At 40.6% G+C, this 16,533-nt stretch overlaps 1 protein-coding gene across 2 annotated transcripts in view; it reads right to left on the reverse strand.

Moving 5' to 3' along the window:
- Positions 1-261: 261 nt before the first annotated feature.
- The window catches only part of setd3 (SET domain containing 3, actin histidine methyltransferase), a 61,985-nt gene continuing 45,713 nt past the window's right edge, over positions 262-16,533 (reverse strand). The window contains exons 8-13 of one of the 2 annotated variants that reach the window (XM_039785939.1): positions 16,091-16,205; positions 15,902-15,976; positions 12,847-13,013; positions 10,531-10,616; positions 2,226-2,386; positions 262-772 (exon numbers count right to left, since the gene is read on the reverse strand). In XM_039785939.1, the coding sequence (XP_039641873.1) occupies positions 284-772; positions 2,226-2,386; positions 10,531-10,616; positions 12,847-13,013; positions 15,902-15,976; positions 16,091-16,205 (1,093 nt within the window). In that variant the 3' untranslated portion in view covers positions 262-283. Of the gene's footprint in view, positions 773-2,225; positions 2,387-9,769; positions 10,427-10,530; positions 10,617-12,846; positions 13,014-15,901; positions 15,977-16,090; positions 16,206-16,533 lie in introns of those variants that run through there. The other variant, XM_039785940.1, reaches the window with a different exon arrangement.

A 16,533-nucleotide genomic window follows, 5' to 3' on the forward strand; every position in this document is an offset into this window, starting at 1 on the left:
TTTGCTTTCTTTCTATGCTGTAGGCCTCCGACTGTTTAAATGTTAATCTAAGTTTCAAACAAAAAAAGAAGCTAATTTTAGTCAAAAGCTCTTTTGCACAGAAATGTGAGGGACACACTGGCAGCATTTTAAAACAAGTTCAGCAGCTGGATAAAACATACAGACGGAAAAGTTCTGCGACTTTGAATTCAAATTTTTTCAGCTTCTACTGTATATTTCTGAGCCATTTAAGAGACGCAAAAATAAATAAATAGAATCAGCTGTGGCAGTAAGTGAAATCAATTTATTCACTGTTCTCTTTGGAATTATCTTCAGTTCGACTGGCACTTAGATTGACCACTTCCCTTTGGCCCTTCTGGGTTGAACTCCTAATTGAGTCCGAAGCTGAATTAGCATCTTTGCTGACCTTCTCCTGAGTCTCCTCCTGCACTGGCTCTCCATTAGCCTCCATATCCATAACATACACAGCCTTCTCCCCATTCAGGAGGTGACTGTGCTCCTCTGCCTGGATCTCCTGGCCTTCTTCCTCCTCCAGCTTGTGTAAGATGAGAGGAAGCTTTGCATCTGCGTCAGTATTCTCCAGCAAAGCGATATCGCTTTCCTCGTACAGAGGCAATGGAGCACCCTCCTCCAGCTTCTTCTCAAAGTGCAAACGTTTGGCCTGTCCACTGGCAGACGCCTTCTCTAGGATTTGTTTCTCGGCGACGTGGAGCTGGATTGCCATGCGAGAATGGAGAGACAAATCAGGTTTCTCTAGAACAGAGCGGTCCTCCTAGAAGAGACCAGACCAGGAGTTAAAAGGTAGAGAAAAGTGAAGAAAAAGGGAGGGAAACATGAGAAAAGGTCATAAGTAGGTTAAAAATGACAAATTCTAGTTCACATTAAATTCCTAAGTGCTTTTCAGATCTTTGAAAAGCTCACTCAACACCTTTCTGACTTCAGATTTGGGGTAGCTTGCATTCTACAATTTTTGTATCTTTCCAAAATCGTCAATCCAACAATCGTGCGTTTTGATTGTGGCCATTCCAGAGTTTCCCAGTTTGAGAATTTACTTGTGGTGGTCGGTGGCGCAGGATGTGACGGTGCGGCATGTGACGGCTGGGTTCAGTAATTAACTAATCAAACAGAGGCCTATTAACTACTTATTGAAAACAATGACTACAACACTAACATAATTTAGAAAGAAATAACTAATCAACTAGAAGATGATACAGATAAAGTGTAGCTTATGTGCTTTGTCAATTAAATCTGGTTGGTTTGTCATTAAAGTTATGCTTCAGCAGATAAAATACCGGATTACCCCGAGCCCAAATGTTAAATGTATTAACAACGTAACATTAAAAACATAGCCTACTATGATCCATACAGAAAGTTAACATGTTATTATAAATCTAAACACTGTGCGCACGGCATGTCTCCTAACTGCTGTTAAATCATATTACACTAAGGCTATCTGAAGTTAGTTCTTGTTAATTTAGTTTTTTATAGATCATAGTTTGTTTTAAAAAGTGTTTAGTGTCTAGTGTTTTGTACTATAACGTTACATGTGTCCTGTTGCACTCAAGATCTCATCTGAACACATATCTGTCATTCAAAAAACTTTGGATTGTAAACTTTTACAGCCAACTTAATAAAATGTTGGGTTTTATTTGGGTTCGTGTCTATAATTACAGCTAATGGGTATGGGCACGGAGAAAAAGAAGGCTTGGTTACCAGTGATTAGCTCCGGCTAGCAGTTAGCTCTGTTTAGCTCCAGTTAACTTCATTGCAACGATCAGTTCGAGCAAAGAGACTCCACGGGGAGGGTGAACAGATGACGTTGGGGGCGCTTTCACAGCGGCGTGGTGTTTTTACGGTTTATTAGTACAGTTAATGCCACAGGAAGCCAGAACACTACAAGCAGCGTGGATCGTTTGGAGCTTTCATGCACACGCGACTTAAGGGGGGGAAAGGCTGGAGGCCGCTGGTCTGTGTGCACTATAAAAATACATTGTTGATTGGAGAAAAAAAATTTATTCGGATTTGTCAACCTGGGCGGGGGCGCCCAAGTAGAACATATATGTATGGGAAACACTGCCATTCAGAAGATGTAAACAGCAAACACTTTTTGCTTAAGACTTGTAAGGACAACCATTCATACAATTAGGTTCGTTTGAACTATACTGACCCCCTGAGCACCCTGTTTATGACAACTTTCAACATAAGTTAAATTGCAGCTGGCTGACCTGTGAGGTGGTCTTGTAGGTCTTGAGCAGCAGGGCAGCTCGAGTCTCAAGGAAAGTCCACAACTTGATCTCGTTCTCCCAGCTGACAGGGCACTCGCTGTTGCCCAGGGTGAAAATCTTATTGATGGCCCGATCTCCAAACAGATAGTCCTTCAGTTCCTCTGAAATCAAACTAAATATTAGCATCTCTTAAAAAAACAAAAACAAAGCACAAATGCAAGCCATTAGAGAAAAGTAGTGAAGGTGAGGGACACGGACTATAAAAAGGAAATGGGTTCGTAAGACGAACCCATTACCTTTTAGTCAATACATATCCTACAGAAAGGCAGCTAGTTTTTTTCCCATTAAAAAAACAGACAAAAGGTTTTAGACGCATACTTGTTTGGTGTCAGAGTAGAGGTCTTCATGGGTCCAAAGTTTTGGAACTTCCAAACAGTTTTCAACATCCTGTCGAAAAGAGGAATATCCGGCGGATTTTCCTCTTTTCGACAGGATGTCCGTTACCTTCCGCTTTCTTTGTTTTGTAATTTTAAACTCCGGTGGATTTCTGAGGACTATGGTTAACTGCTCGTCAGATCTCTGCAGGGTAAATCCAGACAGCTAGCTAGACTATCTGTCCAATCTGAGTTTTCTGTTGCACAACTAAAACAACCTTTGAAACTACACGTTCCACCAAAACAAGTTCATTCCTGAGGCTCTTTTGCTGTGGCTTCACTGTGGCTCTGTCCGGCACTTAGCGTCACCCAAGATGATTGTGATTGGTTTAAAGAAATGCCAATAAACCAGAGCATATTTTTCTCCCATCCCAGAATGCTGTGTGGACTAGCCAGACCCTCCTTCGCAGCGCTGTGGAGGAAGATCTGGCAATGTGAGACTATAATAAAGGTAATGTGTAACAGTGTAATGTTTCAATATGCACTCATTAAAGTTAATTTGACTGGCAAGTCCTTCTTACATTACACAATAATACAATTTTTAAGTCATCATTTTTAAGAAGTAAGTAGTTTTGGTTCAATTTTTATTTTATGTCAATGGAGATTTACATATTGCAATAATATCATCATCCTACAATAAATTATTGTGAAAAAACTTTCTAGATGTTGTGTTCTTACGTTGGCCAGGTCATCATCAAAAAAGCGAATTAGTACATTCATGATTTTGTCCATGTTGATATTAGCTGCTTTATTTACATTTATTAAAAACGTCACATTGTTTAGCTTTTCATATAGCTAGATGTCTCAACTCAAGACCATTATATTTAAATAGCTGCTATGCTGATTCCAAACAGACAGTCAAGGCTTCAGATAGCTTTTACACAGTGGCCATGACAAATCGTGTTCCGCTATGAACGTGCACACACGTATTGTTTGTATCGCAAACACGGTCGGTCAGTGAAGGCGCAGTCGCAGCGCTAGCGGTCGTTGCCGGTAACGTACTCGTATGACAGAGTGCGCGGACCAAAGCTTTGTGACTAGCATCTAATGACTAGCAAGCACTTTCTTACCGCTGCTGCCGTACAGTATCTTCCTTGAACATACGCTGCAGAAGCAAGCACCCGGCTCCCTCAATTTGATGCTGAACGGCTTCCTGTCTCCACTCTTTTCCTCTTGTCCTCTATTCATGCCCAGCGCCATTTGTTTTTAACTCCTTTCTCAACTAAAGCTGTATCTACATGCTCCAAGTTTGATAAACTTTGACTCCATTTTCTTTAGCCGCGTTATCACGGAGACCACACAGACACCGCACTCTCGCTTTTCGGCAAAGACCCGACCTACTTTGCTTCTGTTTGGCTAGAACTTGTTTCATTGGTAGGTGGAAGATCGATGATTGGTTAAACCCAGCGCATCAAAAACAAATCCCATGTGGACTTTTCATTTATTTATTTTTGTAAAATAGTCATACGCCAGAAATCCAGCACCAGGCCCGAGTACTTTAAGCCCTGCGTTAGTTAGAGCTGCATTCCTCTCATATGATTGGTAGGTGAAATCAATTGACTCGAAAATATTAAACTGTAAAAGTTTTGTTTTTTTTCCCTCACGGCCACATGCCAGAGATCCTGCATGGTGCCGGAATACTTTAAGCCCTGCATGTCAACAACTCCATTAGCCAACACAAGGGGGGATATACAATGTAGGCTGAAAGAAGCCTTTTACTCAGCACCGTCATGAGACTCCACTGCTCCAAGTTAATAGAAAATACCTGTAGACTGTCAGGAATGATTTCAAAGTGACACAGAGACAACAGAAAAGGTAAGACAATGTTATGTTATGGCTGTATAAAGTGAAGTTAATTCTTTGCTTTTCTTTGGCTGCTGTCTCTGTTCTTTTTGTTGTTGTAGAGTGATGACCTATACCATTGGAAACAGTGAAGTTTTCCCGTTCATATGAAATATTGTTTGTGTGGTATGAAGTATTTCATGTTTTTGCTATGTGCTCATTTAGTTGCTTGGTGTTGGAGTTCGTTAAGGTAAAAATGGTTATCATGGGCTTTAAGCCGAGTTTCTTCCCATTAAGTGGATGTGCTACATGAATATGTTGCTACATGTTTAGTGTGCCATTGTATGGTGTTTGTTGTGAGTTACATCATTGCACACACAAGAGACAACACCAACATTGGTAACAGCGTGATACTCCACAAATCAACAAGAAGCCATGGATTAAAAGACTAGCAAGTCTTAGGAATCAATGCACCTACTTCGTCTTACTTAAAGATAAAGATAGAAAATCACATTTTTCTCCCCTGATGATGACGATATACCAAGAAACAGTACACCTTTCAATAAATCCAAATTGTGGGTGTTTGTTTGTTAGGTGGATGGAAGGGGGGGAATGGCATATTGAAAATAACATATTTGTATCTGTTTTTATGACTCTTTGATGTGTCTTTGTGTATATGTATCTTGACCAGCAGAATTTGGGATAATAAACTTGACCTTGACCTCATGGACCGAGTTTTCACAAGATAGACTTTTGGGGAAGTTGGACTGTGCATTGTTCAGGTTCAAATGCACATGGACTGTTCTGTATTTGAGATTTACTTGTGTTTAGTAATCACCACTAACTTATTTTATTTGTCTCTTAAAGGAATACGCCACAGTTTGTTGAAATAGGGTTATTCACCGTCTCGTCTATATTTATATAGGTGGGTAAACGCATTTTTGTCTCAGTGCATGCATTGCCTTAGTCTGGCAGCCCTGCCGCTAGCTTAGCTTAGCGTAGTGAATGGAATGCTTTGTTGCCGTTAACATGTCGTGAGTAAAAGTGACCCAACAACAAAAACAAAACCTAATTACTTCTTGTGACATGCATATTCACAATGATTACAAATAGCAATTCAGATTAAGACTAGACGATTTCCTAGGCAGATATTGATTTGGGACTATATTGGGTGGAAGCACAGCCGAAGCACTGCTACTCGGCTACTAGTCCCAAATCAATATCTGCCTAGGAAATCGTCTAGTCTTAATCTGCATTGCCATTTGTACTCGTGAATTTAAACTGCTTTAACTTGTTTTATTTGTATTTGGTTTGTATTTCGTGCCTGTGTGAGATATGTACTTAATGTCTATTTATTCTTCTGTACAGCACTTTGGTCAACATTGGTTGTTTTAAAGTGCTCTATAAATAAAGTTTGATTGATTGACTGATTGATTGATTGATTGATGTATTTGTTATGGGCTCAGAAGTTGTCTAACTTAAGCTCTATATGTTTCTCCACCTGGAATGTTAATGGGCTGGTGAATCCCATCAAGAGGAGGAAGGTTATGACCAGTCCTAAAAGAAACAAAAGATGATGTGGTATTTTTGGCAAGAAACGCACATGTCGGCTTGGTGAGATATGTGTTTCAGTGTGGGGTCTAGCTGGAGTAGGGGGGTTGCTACATTAATTAGCAAAGCACTTGCAATTTAAATTAAACAAATTAAGAATAATTTGGGAATAGTTGTTATCGTGCAGGCTGAAATACAACTGGGAGAGACTATGCATTTTTTTCATCACTGCACAAGACATTGCAGTTTTCGAAATCGCCTACTACGTACTGCAGACGACTGCAGTAAGCAGTACCTACTGTATTCATCAGTAGTATGCAGTATGAAACAGTTAAATTGTTTTATTCTGCAGTATGCTAATAGGCCAGGCTGAGCCTTTGAACAAGCTCTTAAAGCACTGGGCAAAAAAATTAACTCCCACCATCCATCCATCTTCGTCCACTTATCTGGGGTCGGGTCGCGGGGGCAGCAGCTTTAAAAAAATTTAATTACTTCAAAAGCATCTGTTGGCAGAGTCTTTCTTCCATAACTCCTATTTCTGAGGAGAGAATAAGATCGCACCGAGGAATGCAAACTTGAAAGAGATTTGGTCTCTGGCTGTTGTTAGATTGAGAGCATGCATTGAAAGTTCAAGTGTCACCGGAGGTTATATGAAAATCATAACTACAGTATGAGTATAACTAACACCACCATTGCAAATGAAAAATATAACTCATTGAGCTTTGCATTTTTTGTTTGTTTACTTTATAAACTACTTGCTCTTGAGGGAATTACTGGAATTGTTGGAATTGTTGGGGCTTTGTAAATTATAGAGTGTGGTCTAGACCTACTCTATCTGTAAAGTGTCTCGAGATAACTTATGTTATGATTTGATACTATAAATAAAATTGAATTGAATTGAATTGAATTGAATTATAAGATGCTGAAGAAACTCTTCCCTTTTACAGGAGCCAGACAATATAGAATGGCTCAGGTCCAAGCTAAGAGTGTACTTTGTGATCAACTGGTCCTCCTTGTCATCTTCAGGGCTGGCATGGGAGGCCTTAAAGGCTGTGATCAGGTACGTACTATACAACATGCTTTATTTCGTAAGAGGAATAATGCTAAAGCACTGTTGGAATTGGAAAGTAAAATTAAACATGCTGAAACAGAGATTAAGCAAAGAATGTCACAGAGATTAAGCGAAGAATTTAGCAGTATTTACAGCAACTGTAGATATTAACTAGATTTTTAAAGAAGTTTACACTGATCTCTATAGGTCATTATTTACCTCTATAATAATTTTTTTTTTTTAAAAAAAAAATTTTGTTTTAATAATAGCAAAAAAAAAAAAAAAAAAAAAAGGGTTTTTTTTTTTGAAATATTTTTTTTTTAAACGAGAAAAAGGGGAAAAGAAACTTTTGTGGGTTTTTCTATAGAGGAAATTCAAGAGGTGATGGGGACCTGCCTGCGGGTAAAGCCCCAGGGCCCGATGGCAACTGAACTGGCTCCACTTCTGTAGAGGTATAAAGAGAGGCGCAAGAGAAGGGCATACTCCCACCAACTCTTAGACAGGCTTTGATAACTTTGGTTCCTAAGATAGGTAAAGACCCAGGAGACGGTAAGAATTACTGCCCAATTTTTGTAATGCAGTTAAATGTTAAGTAAAATGTATGTAAAATTTTGGCAAATAGTGTCAGCGTGAGACTAGCGGTACAAGGCACAGACATAATTTGTCCCGTTTCCATGTAGTTACATAGTCACTGATATGGTCATAACCACTACAGTGTTCAATTACCTATTTTTGAGGGGGAAATTAAGTAAAATATTTCACCGCAAATGAAATGCTGTGGTATTATTTTGTTGGTCAATGGTGCGATCACTTTCCGCTGCCTCAGATAGCAATACGCCAAGAACGCAGCTGAACACACCTCCCTGTAAGACCAGCACACACATGACCACACAGATGGGTACAGGTGCATTTGCTATTTAAACGACGTGGCCGCTGGATGGGAAATTGATAACTGCATCGGTCTTAAACTAGCAAAGACACTTGTGTTAGGCTTTGCACTGCGCCAGGTGCAAGATAGGGCCCCAAGTCATTGGCTGTCCTCTGTCTAACATTTCCAATAATTTTGTGTCTTTTAATTCAAGTCTAAACCAATTTGGAGGGCGTCCAATAGAACCAATGCATAATCTTGAACTGAATAATGGGCACCCTCACATCAAGTGACAGTTTGAATATTCCTACAAATTATGTCCCACTCCTCATCCAGTGTAATGCAAATTACTTTTAACGCCACTGATCTCCTTGACACACAATCAACGGACACGTTTTCTGTGATTAGGCCTTGGGCCACTCCGTAGTTTGGGAAATCCGGAAGCAATGCAGCAGTAACATTGTGGAAACCATAAGTGCTCCTTGATATAATCCAGGGGATCACTAAATCCACCATCCACCGTCTGGCAGAGTGAATCACATCTCCGTTCTGATCTATGACGTGGCGTGCTTAAGGTGTTCCTGGAGAAAGTGATCCGTGATGCCATCACCTAACACAGAGTTTGCCAAGAGGAAGACGGTGACCGCCATGGATGTGGTGTGCACTCTGAAGAGACAGGGCGGCACCCTGTACGGCTTCGGGGGTTAAACCTGACCCTAATTTACAAATAAAAGGCTCTTTTAAGAGCCACACACTTCATCTAAAGAGGGACTTCCCGTTCTGAGTAACAGGTTTTATTACTTACATTTGAAACTAAATCAATGATCATTAAAAAGCAGCTCTTTTTGTTCAGTTTAAAAGCCCTTCCAGACGATTCTCTTGACTAAAGTTTTTTGCATGTACTGTTGATGTGAATTGAGTTACCATCGGAGTATGTTAAGTCTCAAATACCACTTGAGCATGAAAAACTTGAACTTGTTTAACTGTTGGCAGGGCAAGTTTTACACTTCTCAAAGAGATACTAGCTACTAGTTTTCCCCTGCTTTCAGTATATTTGTGAAGTAATGTTACACACATCTCGTTATTGTCTCTGGAGCTGGTAACAGATGCCCGGTTCCATTTTGGATCTGGTTCCAAGCCGGAAAAATATCCAGAAATGCTAAACTCTTTCGCTAACAAATCTCTTATGTAAATGGACTGTATTTATATAGCGCTTTTTTAGTCTAAACGACTACTCAAAGCGCTTTTACATAGTAGAGGAACCATTCACACACATTCATACACTGTGGCCGAGGCTGCCGTACACTTGCTCATCAGATAAACATTCACACACATTAACAAACCATGGCGCAGCAATGGGAGCAATTCCGGGTACAGTGTATTGCCAAGGACACGCCATTTTGACATGGGACTGCAGGGCCAGGGATCGAACCACCGACCTTCCGATTGGTAGACGACTGCTCTACCACCTGACTAACAGCTGCCCCCACCGATCAAACCTTTGTTCTCTACTCAGTATTTTGAATTAGCAAATGGCAATCTAGAAAGATTCATGTTGCAGGTTTCACATTTTTAGTCAGTGGTGGTGACTGTTGTTTTTGCTGGTTAAAATGTCAAACATCACCAGCAGCAGATTAGATCACCTTGAGCTTAAGCATAAATTGTATAATGGCTAAAATGAAAAATGTAGTTGTCTTAAGGTTAATGTACTCTCTTTAAGCCCATATCTATACTCAAAGCAGACTTATCTGTCTCAGTTTTGGACACAGAAATGAAATAATAATCTTCTCATTTGACACTGAAAAAGACATAAAAACATGTGAACTCTCTCTTTAATTTTGAGTCAAACATTTGCTAAGCCAGCCAGTCTTGACCTTCCAACACTGTGTGGTTATATCCTGAACACACTTTTTTGTAAAGATTAACATTTACATTTCTGTCATGTGTAAAAGAAGTCATTGACAGTCTTTTCTAGCTTTTTTAACCTGCTGCCTTTCATCTAAGGACTTCAACATGGCTTTGTTACATAGGAAGGGGAAAGAGGTGAACTACAGCTCCCTTGTTGCGAGCACACACTATTCCATCATGTCACAACTGTTAAGGAATGTCGACACACACACACGCACGCAATGATACCCCCCACCCCTCGCACACACGCATCCAAAGGCATAGGGGCCGTTTTAAAAATTAACATGCAGCAAAATATGTGAATAATATATCAAGCGTGTTCCTGAAGATGAGTCCTGTGACAGAGGAGGATGTGGCCTTGTGTGGTTGGGGATTTATGACACCGGTGCCATTCCGCATACGTCGATGAATATTGTAAATCCCCTGGTGGATTGCTCCCTCTACACATCTGGTGGCCTGCCTTGATCAATTAACCAGCTCAGGATTGGACAGGCTTTGCTCTTTCCCTCTCTTTCTCCTATACCTCCATTCCCTCTCCATCTACTTCCCTCCACTGATGTGCGGAGGAAGCAGTCGCTTGACAATGGTCTCGGAGGAGCGTCGGAACCTGTGGCATATTTTTTTTTAAAGTACGCTTTCACAGTATGTGTGTGTGTGTGTTTTAGATGTGTCCAGTTCAGACATGCCTGTGTGTATTGGTCAGTGTCTTACCCTCTGTCATGCAGAAGACTCTGAGGAAGGCCAAGAGCTGGGATGAAATGGGGGGTTCATTACAGTGCAGAGCAAAGATACAGGACCTGAAAACAAAACATTGGTAATATTAGTAATAAATCACTAAACACATACAAGGAATAAAAAAAAGAAAATATGTGCACTGTTTACATATAAAACATGTCTGATTGTGTTACTGTATAAGAGGCTAAACATTCAGCACAATCAGCCTGTAATACACATTCTGAAATGACAGCAGCAAAAAATTAACCCTTAAAGGAATAGTTTGACATATCGAGAAATGGGCTTACCTGCTTTTTCTTTTTGAGAGTAAAATGATAATATTGAAATCATGTCATGTATGTGTTCAGTACAGAGCTGTAGTCAGGACATGATTAGCCTATTTTAGCTTACAGACTAGGCACAGTGGGAAACAGCTAGCCTGGCTTGGTCCAAAGTAAAAAAAAATGTATCCACATGCCACAGCTACTTCTTGGTGAACAGTCTGGTGCAGCTTCCAAGAGTCCTGTTGTCACAGTGAAGTTGGCATGTTTGTTAGCTACCTACCAAAACCTGTGCTCATCAACAGTTTTTTCTGTTACAGGTTTTTGTTGTGAAGCAACAGATTGTAGCACTATGCCTAAGACAAATTTCCCCTCTGGGACCATAAAGTGTATTCTATTCTATTCTAATCTGGAGACGCTGCATTAAAGTGCTGGGTGGATTAATAAACTGCCACTAAGTAATAGTTCCTGAATGTAACTCCCCCTAAAATCCCAAGCTGTTTTTTTATGTTACTGTTCATGTACTGGTTAAAAAGACAACATACTACATGCTCACTTTGAACAGAACCAGACAAGCCATTTCCCCCTGCTTACAGTCTTTATGCTTAACTAGGCTAACCATTTCCTGACTCCATCATGAGATTGACATCAATCTTCTCAAAATAAGCGTATTTCTCAAAATGGTGAACGGTTTCTTTTAATTATCGGTTTGAAATGAGATGGACGAAGAGATAGATATATGTATGTATGTATGTATGTATGTATGTATGTATGTATGTATGTATGTATATATATATATATATATATATTACTATACAATAACTGTATACTTGAAGATATTCGTTTGTGTTTTGCTTTGGGGTACAGGAATCTATAAAATAAGAAGCAAACAACTACAAATCTGAAATGTGGAGCTTTACTCACAAATAAGCTTGGTTTTCAAAATAGCGACTAACAAAAATGTACAACTGAGGAAACCACCTTTGCTGCACATTAACTGATTCTATCAAATCAAACTCTTCTCTTTCTTGAGTCTCAAAACAACAATAATATTAATGGTGCTCTTTGAAATATTTCTTGTGATTGTGAAAGTCAGCAGTGTGACAGAAAATATATGAAACAAGTGTGATCCAGGACTCAGAAAAATCCATTCTCCATCATAACATTACACACTGAGGTAATTTAGAAGAGGACAATATTTCCCCCCTATTTCACCAAAGTGATCGATGTGGCGATCGGTAGCACAGGGTCGACATTATTACATTGCACAAATGCATTAGAGTTGCCTCGCCACTCCTATTAAATTATCCCTCTGTCCACTGCTTCAGCAATTGAGCATCCAGCTCAGGAAAGTGAACACTTTTTTTTGTAGACTTAGGAAGACGAGCTAATTACAGATTTGCAAAGGAATACACAAATGTGACCACTTTTCAGACAGAAATGAAGTAGAGGCAGAAGGAGTTATTTCTAAGTTGAAAAAACGCAGAAATCATAATCGTACTCTTTTGTCAGTTTAATAGCGCAGCACTGCAACAACGGGGATAGTTTCATTTAATTTCCACTGTTGAGATTTAGACTGTCATCAATAAGAGATTATAAGGCGTCTGATTAAAAATGCCGAGAAGAGAATGCTGCATACAATTAAGGGGCTAATGATAAAATGATTAAGCTTCTTGGTGATGAAAGTGTTAGGGTGGATGGTAAATTGATACTTGGTGGGGTGGGGGAGAAAAAAAAAAAAAAGAAACCTGCTGCAACATTTATTTAATGCGTTTCAATTATGCCAAAGGGGGGCCTAATTGGTTAAAATATCTATTATAGGAAGACAAAAGTGCACTGTGGCTATATGAAAGGTGCATGGAGTTAGCCATGAGCCTGAAGCTCTCCTTGACCCATATTAAAAGCTTAGAGTAACGCTTCAAGCAGAATGAGTTACTAATTTGAGCAGACACTGTACTTGTAGATAAGTAGAAAGAAAGAGGAGTGTTTGTCCTAGACACCCTGTTGTGTGAAAAAGAGGAATTGGACATACGCTGGAATGCCGGCTCGAGCCAGCACCTCAGCCTTCATGGCGTAGAGGCGTTCGCTTTTACTGACGCCCAGCTTGATCTTCACTCGGTCGTGGGCGTTGTCTTGGAAGAAGAAGCCGCTGTGGATCACAAACTCGGCATTGGATCTTGTGCCATAGAAGATGTAGATCTACAGGGAGAATAATCATCAGCATCAACACCATTATCATCAACTGTATTGATGTTGTTTATTTTATTGAAGATCCTTTGAATCATACACTACCTTAGTTTTCATTTATTTTTTAAAAAAGGATTCAAATTGATGCAGCAGAATCAGAGATAAACCCTTTTTTTGTTCCACACATTGTTCTTCTTTGTCCAAACCTGGCACTTACATGACCCTCAATGCAACTTGACTGCTGACAGTTTGGTCAGAGATTCGGATGGGTTATGCTAGAAGCAGCTAACGTAGCCTCTAGCCTGCAGCAAAGATGAGGAGCATGCTACAGAGGTCTGGTAAGCTCACTTCTTTTTAACTCCACACCCCCCAGTTGTTTTTTTTCAAACTTGTAATCTTCAGCTCCAACCAACGACTGACTCAAGTGACATCACTTAGGAACATTTATCAGACTTCACACAGCTCCCTCTGCAGATACTTTTTTCACATATGCAGTAGTACTCCCCAACACCTGAAAACACATGCTGAGGTGGAAGGGTTGACGCTGACCCTGACCCTCAATTTACTAGAAAAGACTACTTGAAAGATCTATAAAATCGGATACAAAGCTCTGAAGCTCCGCAGAGTTGAGCATGTTGTCTACAGTGGGTTCTGCCGAAAACACTCAAAGCAGCAGCGAAGTGCGGCCCGCAGCAATAATTAAAAAAGAAATTCAGCCGGAGGTCTTTTCATTGCTGTCATTATGTGAGCCACAATAGTATACTAGCAAAGTACTATGAACATGTCACAGGTCTCTGTTTTATACTCTTTGTAACCACAATGGTTATGTCAAAGCAAGCGACTAATACGCCTATTTGGGAATTAATACTTCTGCTGAGTTCATTTCACTAGTGTTTCTTTCTTTTTTTTTTATGCACTGGTCCAAATAATTTCAGACATAAAGGTCCCATGACATGGTGCTCTTTGGATGCTTTTATATAGACCTTAGTGGTCCCCTAATACTGTATCTGAAGTCTCTTTTATATAGACCTTAGTGGTCCCCTAATACTGTATCTGAAGTCTCTTTCCCGAAATTCAGCCTTGGTGCAGAATTACAGCCACTAGAGCCAGTCCCACAATGAGCTTTCCTTAGTATTTGCCATTTCTGTGTCTGTAGCTATTCAGGAGAAGAGAGGGGGGGCAAGGTGGAGGGTGGGGGTGTGGCCTTGACCAACTGCCACTTTGCTGGTTTGAAAGCCATGATGTCTCTCTCTCATGTTCTCTGGGCGGGCAAAGCCGAGAAAGGGGAGGTAACCTTGCTCCTTATGACCTCATAAGGAGAAGATTCCAGATCGGCCCATCTGAGCTTTCATTTTCTCAAAGGCAGAGCAGGATACCCAGGGCTCGGTTTACACCTATCACCATTTCTAGCCACTGGGGGACCATAGGCAGGCTGGGGGAACGCATATTAATGTTAAAAAACCTTATAAAGTGAAATTTTCATGCCATGGGACCTTTAAATTTGGGTGGCAGAGAGTAATGAGTAATTTGAGTAATGAGCTGAATTTTGGCTACGGCCATGGTTCCAGGAATATAAAGACCATGTTAATGGGAAAATGTCAAATATACTGTCATATATGTGGTGAAGCAGAAAAGAAAATGTATCGTAAAGTGTAATGTAAAGTGTGTCCTTTTAGAGGAGGGATAAGACAAGAGGGGCCATATACTAAGGCGCAGTCCTTAACGCAGTGGCCTGGGTTTGAGTCAGACTTTCACTAGGGTTGTGCCGATGGACGATATCATCGTCCATCGTGATGGCTGCCCGACATCACGATGGAGAGCAACCATTGTGATGTGTCTTTCGCCCCCCCCCCCGGTCAAACACACTAATCCTAGTCGCGGGCGCTGGACGGGAAATTGACAAGTGCGTCGGTCTTAAACTAGCAAAGACACAAAGACAAGATTGGCTGTAGTGATACATTCTCTCTCTCTCCCTGTCAGCTATAGCTCGCTCTACCTTCTAACGTTGGACACAGCGGTCTCGAGTGAGAGAGAAAAAAGCGTTAAAAGTGGAGCGCTATCACACTTTCCTTTCTCCTCTCATTGGACTAAGTTTGCCGACACTACTGTCTGTGTGCGTGCATCAATAAGTAAGTCTGAGGTCCTGTAGGTACGGGACAATGTTATGCAGGATTTATGAATGTACGTTAGCAACAGGCTAATTCAACTCAGTAATGATGGTATGTTAGGTTATTACTGTCGCTCTGTTGAAGGCAGACGTCCCACTGTACTGTCGTTACGCAGATCACGGACATCTGATTGATTTTACTGCACCGTAGTTAAGTGAAAGTAGGTCATGTTGTAAAAGGGCACCATTTACAGAGGGCATTTAAATGTATCTCCAATCGTTTCTATGTTAACTGTTGGCCCATAGTAGTAGGAAAAAATATTTATGTAAAGCTACCGCTGCCCCCCCCCCGGGCCCGACGACGATATCATCGTCCATCACGATGTCTTACTGTAACCATCGTCAACTGCCAATTTAGGGGACATCGCCCAACCCTAACTTTCACCCCTTTGCTGCATGTCGTCCCCTCTCTCTCTCCTTCCTTTCCTCTTCAGCTATTTTATTAAAATAAAGCCCAAAAAATAAAAACATGACAAGAGGGAAGGAAATTCCTCCACTGGTCCAACACTGAAAGTCGGATCCCCTCACTGTCGAGCTGATGCCATAAATATTCGTTCCTGTCTTTTCTCTCACCTGCCTATTTTTACCTGTCTCTCCATCTTTTACTTTGCTGCCAACATAAATAGCATTGATAAGAGGTGTATGCAGAGAGAGCGAAGCAAGACAGACAATAAATACTATGTAGAGTATGTAGTAGTAATAATATATGTATGAGTAGTAATAACGTCTTCACCTGTTCATTCTCCTTGTAGTCATGCAGTGCCACACATTCACAGCGATCATCCTCCAGGTTGTAGCCAGTGGTGATCTGCAGATCAACAACAACCTACTAATTCAACCTTTACCAGCACTCAATAAAAACACTTCAATGTTAATCAAATAATATTTATAGGTGTGTGGGAATGTGACAAAAATACTTTACCAGTCCATTTGTGTGGTTACACATGTCCCAAAGGGGGATGAGGGCCAGAATAATCCGGCTGCCGTCCTCAGTAGGGATCTGGTTCTGGCGGGTCATCACCGAGGACACTGCCCACCTGTCACATACGATCAACCAATCACTGCTTGTTACAGTGAAGTTTATTTACAGGCATCACTGACATCCTGGGCAAGAGAAGCTCTTGCTTCATAAAGGAAAATGAAGTTCATGGACTCTAACATTGGTATTGCCAAGCAGAGAGAAGCCGTGCTTCAGGTGAGGATGGAGAGAGAAGGAAGGAGGATGAAAAGGAGAGTGGAGGACGAATAAAAATTGTCCTTTGCCATTCCCTTAAGAAATATTATATTACTAATTTTTCTAAAATGATCTTAAAAAGATAAAGATAGAAGCTAAAGCCTACAGATCACGTTGTAAAAGTGAACCAC

Source organism: Perca fluviatilis, chromosome 20 (assembly GCF_010015445.1).
Source record: "Perca fluviatilis chromosome 20, GENO_Pfluv_1.0, whole genome shotgun sequence".
Lineage (NCBI taxonomy): Eukaryota > Metazoa > Chordata > Actinopteri > Perciformes > Percidae > Perca > Perca fluviatilis.